At 40.2% G+C, this 12,230-nt stretch overlaps 1 protein-coding gene across 1 annotated transcript in view; it reads left to right on the forward strand.

Moving 5' to 3' along the window:
* The window catches only part of SNX27 (sorting nexin 27), an 83,593-nt gene that overhangs the window by 67,190 nt on the left and 4,173 nt on the right, over positions 1 to 12,230 (forward strand). The window contains exons 8-11 of the mRNA XM_082614377.1: positions 927 to 1,016; positions 10,584 to 10,733; positions 11,063 to 11,191; positions 11,567 to 11,626. Of these exons, the coding sequence (XP_082470503.1) occupies positions 927 to 1,016; positions 10,584 to 10,733; positions 11,063 to 11,191; positions 11,567 to 11,626 (429 nt within the window). The remainder of the gene's footprint in view (positions 1 to 926; positions 1,017 to 10,583; positions 10,734 to 11,062; positions 11,192 to 11,566; positions 11,627 to 12,230) is intronic.

Consider the following 12,230-nt stretch of genomic DNA (forward strand, 5'->3'; position numbering starts at 1 on the left):
GGAATAGTTTAGAATTAGCATATTAGAATATTATATCTGGGTACCTTCATGCCTGTATCAAGTCCTCTCTGAAAGTTTTTCGGTTCATGGTCTCAGATTTATCACTTCCTCTCTTCCAGTTGTTACCACCCTAGATAAAGGTCTTGTTTCATTTCATGCTTAAAGTACCACAACATCGTTGATCTCCTTTGTTTCATTCTCTCCTTGGCTTAAATCATTTGGGCAGTCTTATACAGATCAGTCTTCCTTAAAAAACAACAATAACAGCAACAATTTTTTTATTATTTATTTTAGCTCTCTACTCCCCTTAAGTCTAAATTCCTGTGCCTGCTCTTTAGGATCCTTCATACCCTATTAACCTACCCATTCAGAATTATTTTTCATTGTCCCCTAACATGTACCCTTTATTCAAATCAGGCAAGTCTGTCTCCTGAATGTATTTAAGGTCAAACCCATTCCTGTTTCCTGACTTTAGCTTGTAGTTTCTTCTATTCAGCCTCTCCTTTGGGGTCCAACCGAGACTTCCTTGATAACTACGGTTAGCAATAAGCTCTCCTGTTCTGGCTGCATGTATCACTTACTATTTATGTCACTCATTTTTTGCTACTTCACTGTTATCTTTAATACAGTATTGTATACTATCTTGCTGTTTTCTGTAATTCTTTCTCATGTATAAATTAACCAGAATTTAAATCTCTTAACAGGAGAAACCAGATCCCTCACGTGCCTAGAACAATCCTTGAGCACATACCAGACACTCATTAAATGCTACTTATTCCAGTAAATATACCCGTATGCCAGAGTTCACTGGTGATAACCAGATGGATAAGAGTTATTGTGAAAATGAGTCTATGTCTATTTTTATCAAGAATGTACTTGATACTAATTTTTACATTTCTTTCTTCCCTGCCTTGTTTTGGTGACAGGCTGTTGATGATGTGAAAAAAGGTTACATCAAAGCAGAGGAAAAATCCTACCAATTACAGAAGCTGTATGAACAAAGGAAAATGGTCATGGTAGGTTTACGTCCCCATAATCTCTTTATAAAATGCCCCTTCTTATCTCTTCTTTTAATTTAATTTAATTTTATATTGGAGTATAGTTGATTTACAAAGTTGTGTTAGTTTCAGATATACAGCAAAGTGACTCAGTTATACATATATCCATTCTTTTTCAGATTCTTTTCCCATATAGGTTATTACAGAATATTGAGTAGAGTTCCCTGTGCTATACAGTACGTCCTTGTTGATTATCTATTTATCCCTATTTTACATATAGTAAAATATAGAGTGTATATGTTAGTGTGTATATGTTAATCCCAAACCTCCTAATTTAATACATATAGTGTGTATATGTTAATCCCAAACCTCCTAATTTATCCCTCCCCCCCCCACCATTCCCCTTTGGTAACCACAAGTTTGTTTTCGAAATCTGTGAGTCAGTTTCTGTTTTGTATATACATTCATTTGTATTACTTTTTAGATTTCACATATGAGTGATATCATATGGTATTTGTCTTTTGCCTTCTGACTTCGTTCATTTAGTATGATAATCTCTAGGTCCATCCATGTTGCTGCAAATGGCATTATTTCATTCTTTTTTATGGCTGAGTAATATTCCATTGTATATATGTACCACATCTTCTTTATCCATTCCTCTGTTGATGGACATTTAGTTGTTTCCATGTCTTGGCTATTGTGAACAGTGCTGCAGTAAACATTGGGGTGCATGTATCTTTCTGAATTTTGGTTTCCTCCAGATACATGCCCAGGAGTGGGATTGCTGTATCATATGGTAGTTCTATTTTTAGTTTTTTTTGGTTTTTTGGGTTTTTTTACTTTTTTATTGACAGAATTTATAGCAGTTTCATATTACGGAAAAAACTAAGGAGATAGTACAGAGTTCCTATCTTACTTAATATGGTACACTTGTTATATATTAACTAAAGTCCAACAATTATTAATTTCCTTATTTTTTTTTACATCTTTATTGGAATATAATTGCTTTACAATGTTGTGTTAGTTTCTGCTGTACAACAAAGTGAATCAGCTATATGTATACATATATCCCCATATCGCCTCCTTGTTGAGCCTCCCTCCTACCCTCCCTATCCCACCCCTCTAGGTTGTCAAAAAGCATTGAGCTAATCTCCCTGTGCTCTTCAGCAGCTTCCCACTAGCCATCCATTTTACATTTAGTAGTGTATATATGTCAATGCTACTCTCTTACTTCGTCCCAGCTTCCTCTTCCCTCCCGTGTCCTCAAGTTCGTTCTCTATGTTTGCATCTTTATTCCTGCCTTGCCACTAGGTTCATCAGTACCGTTTTTTTAGATTCCATATACGTGTGTTAGCATACAGTATTTGTTTTTCTTTTTCTGACTTACTTCACTCTGTATGACAGACTCTAGGTCCATCCACCTCATTACAAATAACTCAATTTTGTTCCTTTTTATGGCTGAGTAATATTCCATTGTATATATGCGCCACATCTTCTTTATCCATTCATCTGTCGATGGACATTTAAGTTGCTTCCGTGTCCTGGCTATTGTAAATAGTGCTGCAGTGAACATTGGGGTCCATGTATCTTTTTGAATTATGGTTTTCTCCGGATATATGCCCAGGAGTGGGATTGCTGGCTCATATGGTAGCTTTATTTTTAGTTTTTTAAGGAACCTCCATACTGTTCTCCATAGTGGTTGTGCCAATTTACATTCCCACCAACAGTGCAGGAGGGTTCCCTTTTCTCCATACCCTCTCCAGCTTTTATTGTTTATAGATTTTATTTTTCGATATATTTTTAATTGAAGTATAGTTGATTTACAATGTTGTGTTAATTTCTGCACAGCAAAGTGATTCAGCCATATATATATATATATATATATATATATATATATATATATATATATATATATATACATACACACACACACTTCATTTTAATGTTCTTTTTCATTATGGTTTATCATAGGATATTGAATATAGTTCTCTGTGCTGTACAGTAGGACCTTGTTGTTCATCCATTCTGTATATAAAAGCTTACATCTGCTAACACCAACCTCCCACTCCATTTTTTCTTCAACCTCCTCCCCCTTGGCAACCCCCAGTCTGGTCTCTGTGTCTGTGTTTCTGTTTCATAGATAGGTTCATTTGTGTCATATTTTAGATTCCACATATAAGTGATATCATATGGTATTTGTCTTTCTCCTTCTGACTTCACTTAGTATGATAATCTCTAGTTGCATCCATGTTTCTGCAAATGGCATTATTTTGTTCTTTTTTATAGCACTGAGTAGTATTCCATTGTATATATGTACCACATCTTTATCCATTCATCTGTTGGTGGACATTTAGGTTGTTTGCATGTCTTGGCTATTGTGAATAGTGCTGCTGTGAACATAGGGGTGCATATTTTTTTAATAAATTATTTTATTTATTTTCATTTTTGGCTGTGTTGGGTCTCTGTTGCTGTGCGCGGACTTTCTCTAGTTGTGGCGAGTGGGGGCTACTCTTCATTCAGGTGCGCGGGCTTCTCATTGTGGTGGCTTCTCTTGTTGCCGAGCACAGGCTCTAGGGGCACGGGCTTCAGTAGTTGTGGCACGCCAGCTCAGTAGTTGTGGCTCGCGGGCTCTAGAGCACAGGTTCAGTAGCTGTGGCACATGGGCTTAGTTGCTCCGCTGCCTGTGGGATCTTCCCAGATCAGGGCTCTAACCCATGTCCCCTGCATTGGCAGGTGGATTCTTAACCACTGCACCACCAGGGAAGCCCGCATATATCTTTTTGAATTACGGTTTTGTCTAGATACATGCCCAGGAGTGGGATTGCTGGGTCATATGGTAGTTCTATTTTTAGTTTTATGAGGAACCGCCATACTGTTTTCCACAGTGGCTGCATCAGCTTACATTTCCACCAAGAGTGTAAGAGGGTTCCCTTTTCTCCACACCCTCTCCAGCATTTGTTATTTGTAGACTTTTTGATGATGGCCATTCTGACTGGTGTGAGGTGATACCTCATTGTAGTTTTGATTTGCATTTCTCTGATGATTAGTGATGTTAAGCATCTTTTCATGTGCTTTTTGAAAATGCCCCTTCTTATCTCTTAAATCTATTCTAGTCATTTTTGAAAGATGTTTACAACCTGGTCAGTGGCTTAACTGATTTAAAAAGAAGGAGAGAGATACAGACCTTGATATAAAGTCCATTGTGTTCCTCCATTTAGCACACAGAAAGCTTATTGTGGTATATATAGGTATATAACTTTATTATTAATAATAACCAAACAGTATTCTTTTTGATAATAAAAAGTCCTAAAATTAGATGTGCAAAACATTTAATATGATAAAAATAAGATTCTGTAAGAATTAATATTTGGATGTTTAACATTAGAAATTATTTTAGTTGTGATTTAGCAATCACAAAATCGTTTGTTTTCACAATTCCCATCTGCGCATTTGCTTAAACATTTACGCTCAGTAGTGCTTTTGGTTAGTATGATATCCTAGAGCTGTGCTGTTTGATTCCCTAGCTGCTAGCCTCATGTGGCTATTTGAATTTAATTTTAAATTCATTTAACTTAAATAAAATTTAAAATCCAGTTCTTCCGATGCATTAGCACATTTCAGGTGTTGAGTAGTCACATGTGGCTAGTAGCTACTGTACTGGACAGCCCAGATATGGAACATTTTCATCATCACAGAAAGTTCTGTTGGAGAGGGCTACCTATGATATTCTTGGAATATTTCAAAATTAGTTTTGAATTGGTATCTGCCATAAATAGAGGGATGAAAATTGTCAGAAATAAAATTTGTAAAGAACACTTATGAAAACTTCCACTCACATCATCTTAAAACTTCTTTCTTGGCCAATTCAGATAGTTGAAAATTTTCCAGTTACAGTTTTTCATAATAGTTTTCGTACAGTTTTTACACAAGGCAGTAATTGCATTGGTAATAATTCTGATAGGCCACTTGAATTCCTTTTGTACTTTCTGAGCAGTTCTTAGGAGGGAATGTTGATCCATCTAAATTAATTGTATTGGGACTTCCCTGGTGGCACAGTGGTTAAAAATCTGCCTGCCAATGCAGGGGACATGGGTTTGAGCCTTGGTCCAGGAAGATACCACATGCCACGGAGCAGCTAAGCCCGTGTACCACAACTGCTGAGCCTGTGCTCTAGAGCCTGTGTGCCACAACTACTGAAGCCTGTGTGCCTAGAACCTGTGCTCGGCAACAAGAGAAGCCACCTCAATGAGAAACCCGCGCGCTGCAACGAACACCCAACGCAGCCAAAAATAAATAAATTATTTTATTTTATTTTTTTTAAATTAATTAATTGTATTGGAATAAGAATGGAAACAAGTTAGCCACTGAACTTACCCCATAGTCTTATATCTAGGTGGAATAGTTATTTTATCACTCACATGACAAAAAGGGAACCATCCACCAATGTTCTGCATACCAACAGGCTGAAATAGACAGCACGAAAGTCTTTTAAATAGAATTAAGTTTTGGGACTTCACTGGTGTTCCAGTGGTTAAGACTCCACGCTCCCAATGCAGGGGGCCTGGGTTCAATCCCTGGTCAGGGAACTAGATCCCACATGCCACAGCTAAGGACCTCAACTAAAAAGATCCCGCACATGGCAACGAAGATCCCGCGTGCTGCGGTGCAGCCAAATAAATAAATAAATAAATAAATATTTGAAAATAAATAAAAATGTTTTTTAAAAAATAGAATAAAGTCTTGGCAGAATTTTGGTTAAGGGAATTTTGCTATGTGGGAGACAGGATTTTAAAACTCAACTTCCACCTCTTCTTTAAGATAATGGTATTGTCTTCTATATATTAATGCATGATTCTGACCAACACATCTGCATCTTCTACTGAAAAGGGCTGTCCACCTCTGCAATAGCTCTTTGCCTTTGTCAAAGCCAACAGAATCAAAGTAATTCCATAAGGCCTTCTGAATATGGAATACATATTGTTTCTTTGCACATATAGCACTCTAAACACACTAGCTTCCATTTATACATTTAACAGAAAATATTTGTTGAGCACCAAGTGTGTGCCAGGCACAGTGCAAAGTGCTAGGAAATAAATAGGTCTGGGTTGTTCTGTGGCAAAATATAGAAAATCCGAGTTTAACAAGCATCGTAATCTATTATGAAATTATTTTTTAGACTCAAGTTTGTATCTTGTAATCCTCAGTTAAGAACACAAGTGCAGTTAGTACATTGATAGGTTTCCCCGTGGGTCATCTGAACTGAGTATAAAATATGCTTCTCTTGAAAACCTAGTGCCAGCGTACAAGTGTGTACCGGCCCTACAATACTGCAGTCCTATTTTAAAGACCTCCCCCCGACAAAAGTCTGGGTTTTATTCAGATATCAGTGTTCAAAGACATTAGCCTAGTCAATGGTCATGGTCAATACATTGAAACTACCACCTCAGATGGACCCTTCAGAGCCCGTCGGTCTTGATACCATTATGATAACAACTTAGCACAGTTGATAGGCCTGAGATTAGGCCAGATCACTACGATTAGTTGCCAGATCACTGTGAGACCTTCAGCAATTCACAAACTTGTCACTTTCAGTTTCTTTTCTGTAAATTGGGGATGTTCAGGTTGCTAGCTCTCAAGTTGAATCTTGACAAAATACTCCAAAGTTAACAGATAAATAAGCTTTGTGTAAGTTCCCTTGCTCTCCAAATACAGAGGACAGCTCATACCCTTGCCATAGTTTGTAATACCCAGTGTGATCAAAATGTTTTTGTTTTTTACCTGTTTGCAAAGTTAGATTGAATCTCAAATTTGGATGGTTGAGAATATAGTGTACATAAGACTTGTTTTTTCTTTTTTCTCTCTCTCTTTTTTTTTAAGTCTTTAATACTTATTTATTTATCTTATTTTTGGCTGCGTTGGGTCTTTGTTGCTGCACGTGGGCTTTCTCTCAAGCAGGGGCTACTCTTCGTTGCAGTGCACGAGCTTCTCATTGCAGTGGCTTCTCTTGTGGCGGAGCACGGGCTCTGGGCGCGCAGGCTTCAGTAGTTGTGGCTCGTGGTCTCCGTAGTTGTAGCTTGCAGGCTCTAGAGCACAGGCTCAGTAGCTGTTGCACACAGGCTTAGTTGCTCTGTGGCATGTGGGATCTTCCTGGACCAGAGCTTGAACCTGTGTCCCCTGCATTGGCAGGCGGATTCATAACAACTGCACCACCAGGGAAGTCCCTCTCTCTCTTTTTTTTTTAACTCTCACACTAACAGTGAACGTGTGTAACTTATGTCTTGCCATTGTTGAACTGACAGATAAGAAGTTTCTGGGTTTGGGGTTCCCTGGTGGCACAGTGGTTAAGAATCCACCTGCCTATGCAGGGGACGTGGGTTCGAGCCCTAGTCCAGGAAGATCCCACATGCCGCGGAGCAAATAAGCCTGTGCGTCACAACTACTGAGCCTGCGAGCTACAACTGCTGAGCCCATGTGCCACAACTACTGAAGCCGCACGCCTAGAGCCCGTGCTCCACAACAAGAGAAGCCACTGCAATGAGAAGCCCGCGCACTGCAACGAAGAGTAGCCTCCACTCGCCGCAAGTAGAGAAAGCCCGCACACAGCAACAAAGACCCAACACAGCCATAAATAAATAAAATAAATTTATTTAAAAAAAAGTTTTTGTGTTTGTGTTTGTCAACATAATTTTTAATGATTTCACACAAGGCAGTATATGTGGAAGTCAGTGTTTCTCAAAGTGTAGTTGCCAGCCCAGTTACATGGGAATCACTTGTCAAGCCTGCTCAAAATGCAGATTTCTGGACCCCACCTCACATTTACTAAACCAGAATCTCTAGGGGTAGGATCTAGAAATATTTGTGAAGATTTTTACAGAAGCACCCTAGTGAGTCTGCAACTTTAGGTGCTTGAGAAACACTACCCTTGGAATTTGGGAGAATTTGCTTCCAAGTTTCCTCTCAGGCCTTTATTTCAATTTTAGATCTGGTTTGACCCTTGGCATGTTGTTTGGGAGAACAGAGAGTTCTCCAGAATGGACCTCCATCCCCTCACCTAAAGTGTTTTGCTCTGTTAAGTACTGTGTCTCTGCTTTAATAACCATCCTATTTCAGTATTTACCTATCTTGCTGAACATTGAACATTTATAAAATGTCCCATGCCATACCTGTCCTCTTCTCTTGCCTGATGTGCACCATCATCTAAGTGGTATGCAAATCAAGGAAGGTAATTTAGGATACATATTTAGCTACTCAGAATTTAATATGAAAGGAGAATAGACAGGATAATTTTTTGTTTGAAGTACATAGCTACGCCCTTATGTAAATATGTTTGAAAACAAAAATTAACTTTCCTTTGGAAATTTGGATGTATGTAAAATTTTAAATATTTCTTCTCTATGTTTTCTGCAAATCGAGGAATGTAGAGATTGCCCACTTAAAACTGAGAAATACTACCTGACCTGATAATCTCGGGAAAACCTTAAATTTCCCCAATGACACCTTACCTTAATGGAGCCTTTAAAATTATTTTTTAAAGCTGTTGTGTATTGAATACCTAATTATGTACTAAGTACTATGCTAGATACTTTTCAAGGTCACAAATAACTGTATGGTATAGATGCTATTATTATTTCCCTTTTTATGGAAGAGGAAACTAAGGCTCCTAGGATTTAATAATTTGCTAGCGTTCAAATAACTTGCCCAAGGTTACAGTTAGGAAGCTATGGGTCCAGGATTCAAGCCTGGGGCGTTCTGGGCCCAGGCTCTTGATCACTACTCTGTGCTGTTTGCTGCTTGTTGTAACCCCAGAAGAGTTCTTTCCTATATCATCCACTGCCTGTCATATTTACCAAAGTACAGATAGTAGCCAGAGATTTATTTTTGTTCATAGAGCCAGTAGAAGGCGTAAGCAGTTTATCACTGATTCAGGATGGATGATGGTAAAGGGAGATGGATGGGGTAATGGAGGGAGACAGAGAAGAAAAATGATGCAAATGAAGTATTTTGGCACTTCTGATTGACCCTGTGTCTGTGTTCTTGCTACCCATTTATAAGTTTTCACCTTTAAATGTGCTATTATTTTACCTAAGCAGAAGTAAATACAAAGTAGGGAAGGGAGCCTGTGGTGTAATTTTTTTTTCCCCCTGGGCCCTTAGGTCTTCCCAGACAGTCCCTGGTGGCAGTAGAGACAGTCTTAGGTGCCATTCCTTGGTACCAGAGCCATAGGTTGCCTAGGGTCCTTTTTGTGCCTGTCTCTTCTTTTCTCTTGGTGAGGCGGAAGGCAGCTCTCCAGTGTATTCTAACCTCCGTACCCATCTAGTTGAAATCAGCTAGGGTGCTATACCTTTGTCTTCTCTCTAACTCTCTGCGCACATCACCGCTATGCCTTGTTCTTCCTGTGTGACATGCAGATGGGGGTGTCACACAGACTTGAGATTATTTGCTTGTTTCCCAGGCAGTCACTGAGGAAACCAGGTCAGAGTCCATGCGTCTTCTTTTTTCCTTATCATCTTTTCCCTATTTCTCTTCTACTCTCCTTCCCGTTCATTCTCGTTTACTCTCTCCCCTCTCAACTCAACATAGTGAGTTAAGTAAGAGAGAGGCCAGCCTTAACTGTAGCGGAGAAGGGACAAAGAGTTCAGAGACCTCTCTGGATCAGTCTTGGAGCATTGTACCTGTGAGGGTCACATATGTCACTTGTTTGTGGTCTAGATGCTTTTTAAGGAGACATATATGCTGGAGACCCAGTGGGGCTAAATGGGACTAGTTGGTAATAGAGAAAGGATCAGAGGCCTCAAAATTAAACGTGGCTTCTAATCCTGGTTGTGCCACTTACTATTACCTGTGACATTAAGCAAGTCTCATTATTATTCTGAGTTTCTGTAAAATGACTAACTCTTAAAGTTTCCTTTAGCTTAAACTTTTTATGAATATGAGATTTGGGATAGCTTAATCCTCATCACTGAGATCATTCTAACTTTTTTTTTTTTTTTTGCGGTACGCGGGCCTCTCACCGCTGTGGCCTCCCCCGTTGCGGAGCACAGGCTCCGGACGCACAGGCTCAGCGGCCATGGCTCACAGGCCCAGCCGCTCCGCGGCATGCGGGATCCTCCCGGACCGGGACCACGAACCCATGTCCCCTGCATCGGCAGGCGGACTCTCAATCACTGCGCCACCAGGGAAGCCCCATTCTAACTTTTGATTGGAGAAGAGATGAGAAACATTAGCTCTCTTACCTTAATTATAAGGATAGATTTGATTCCATCCCTTAGGTACAGTGAAAATAGAGGGCTGGACTAAATGGCATTGTGAGTTCCCTCTAGTCCTAGGGCTCTTGGTTGCAGTATCTCTTCTGGCTTCATTTATATATAAGTAGAGAAAGAGAGCAGGGTTGGAAGTATGGAGTTGGAAGTTAGAAGGATAAAGGATCATCTAGGAGTCCTGTCCCAGCTTGGCAATGGATGTGAGACCAGAGGCAAGGTCTTCAGGTTGCGAGGTTTCTCTTGGTTCTTTTGTGTGCCATCTCAGCAGCTCCTGATGATGGTGTAGTTCCATAGTAACACTGTTTCTCTTTCCTTTTTTCTCTAGTACCTCAACATGCTAAGGACTTGTGAGGGCTACAATGAAATCATCTTCCCCCACTGTGCCTGCGACTCCAGGAGAAAGGGGCATGTTATCACAGCCATCAGCATCACGCACTTTAAACTGCATGCCTGCACTGAAGAAGGACAACTGGAGGTGAGAGTTCATTTAGCATGTAGCTGGGAAGTCAGGGAGCATGGTCCAGGAACACCGGGAATACTTTGATACTCACTTGCTATGTTTCCTTTCCTCCTTGTGGGGGAAATGATATCAAAACTGTTTTGACTGGGGTAAATAGGCTCTGGATCCACACTGCTCCTCACCTTCACTGGCTGCTTACACTGACTTTTATTCTTCTGTCACAGTCTTTTCCCTGAAATGATGTAGAGATCTCTACTGATTTCTTTTCGGCTGTCTGGTTCAGAACCATCTTACCTAAGCTCCCCAGCATTCTCAAACTTATGCTCTTGTTCTCGGTTGTTTAGAACCAGGTAATAGCATTTGAATGGGATGAGATGCAACGATGGGATACAGATGAAGAAGGAATGGCCTTCTGTTTTGAATATGCTCGAGGAGAGAAGAAGCCTCGATGGGTTAAAATCTTCACACCATATGTGAGTGGTAGTTGGGGTAGCATGCACGGGGAAAGTAGATTGGGCTTAAAGTTCTCCTTAAGCTAAATGCGTAAATGGAGAGAGCTGTAGAGCAGTTGTTTTGAGATCTGAACCTGTTTGAATCCTAGAGCCCCAGGTTCTTCCTGTCTTTCCTTTAGGCCTGAGTAGGATTGGCAGTTTCATATCCCACTTGACTTACCACTAGAAGGAGCCAGAGAATAACAGATGAGCCAGGCCTGGGTTTTATGGAGCTTGTTAAGGTTTTTCTCTAGGCTGAGCAAGTTTGGAAGGTGACTCTGGGCAGGAGTTCAAAGGCATGGTCCTCTGGTGCCTGGTCTTGAGAAGCCAGTGAGTGTTGCTCTGTTTTTTTTTCAGTTCAATTACATGCATGAATGCTTCGAGAGGGTGTTCTGCGAGCTCAAGTGGAGAAAAGAGGTAATTCTAAACAATCTTGAATTGACCTTTTCATCTTTTTTTGTTTGTTTGTTTAAAATGTATAGTCCTGTGGCCAAATACCTGGGACCCTCATCTCCATCTGTCTAGGAATATTAGTTAGAGACTGGTTATCCCACGTGAGCCAGGATATTCTTCCAGAGGGGTTATTAGCCTTGGACGCTAAACGGACTGTGCCAAAAAGCCCTCCTTCCATTGTCTAGAGATTGGCCATTGGCTACAGGCTATTCCATCTCTCATGACTTCATGCAGCCCCCTCTGCTTGTTTTTTGTCAGTCTCCCTCCATGTTCTTCCTGACCCAGAAGGGCAGCTGTCCTCAGTTTTAGCCGTTCTGACTGGGTGAGACGTGAAAGAGTCTGTCTAGGCTAACCAAGAGTGTGTGTGCATGAGAAGGTTTTTGCTGCTGCTTTCCTGCTGTCTGTATATGCCAGTGCTGGAACAGAATTTAAAACATTCAGAATAATTAGCTACTTACTCTCAAAGAAGATGTTTTCAAGGTTCAGAGGGTAAAGTCAGGAATAAGAAAATTTATATTCTTGGTATAGTAGAAAGAACATTGGGCTCTGGGAATCAGATCTGGATTCT

This window comes from Mesoplodon mirus, assembly GCF_964341445.2.
Source record: "Mesoplodon mirus genome assembly, chromosome: 3".
Lineage (NCBI taxonomy): Eukaryota > Metazoa > Chordata > Mammalia > Artiodactyla > Ziphiidae > Mesoplodon > Mesoplodon mirus.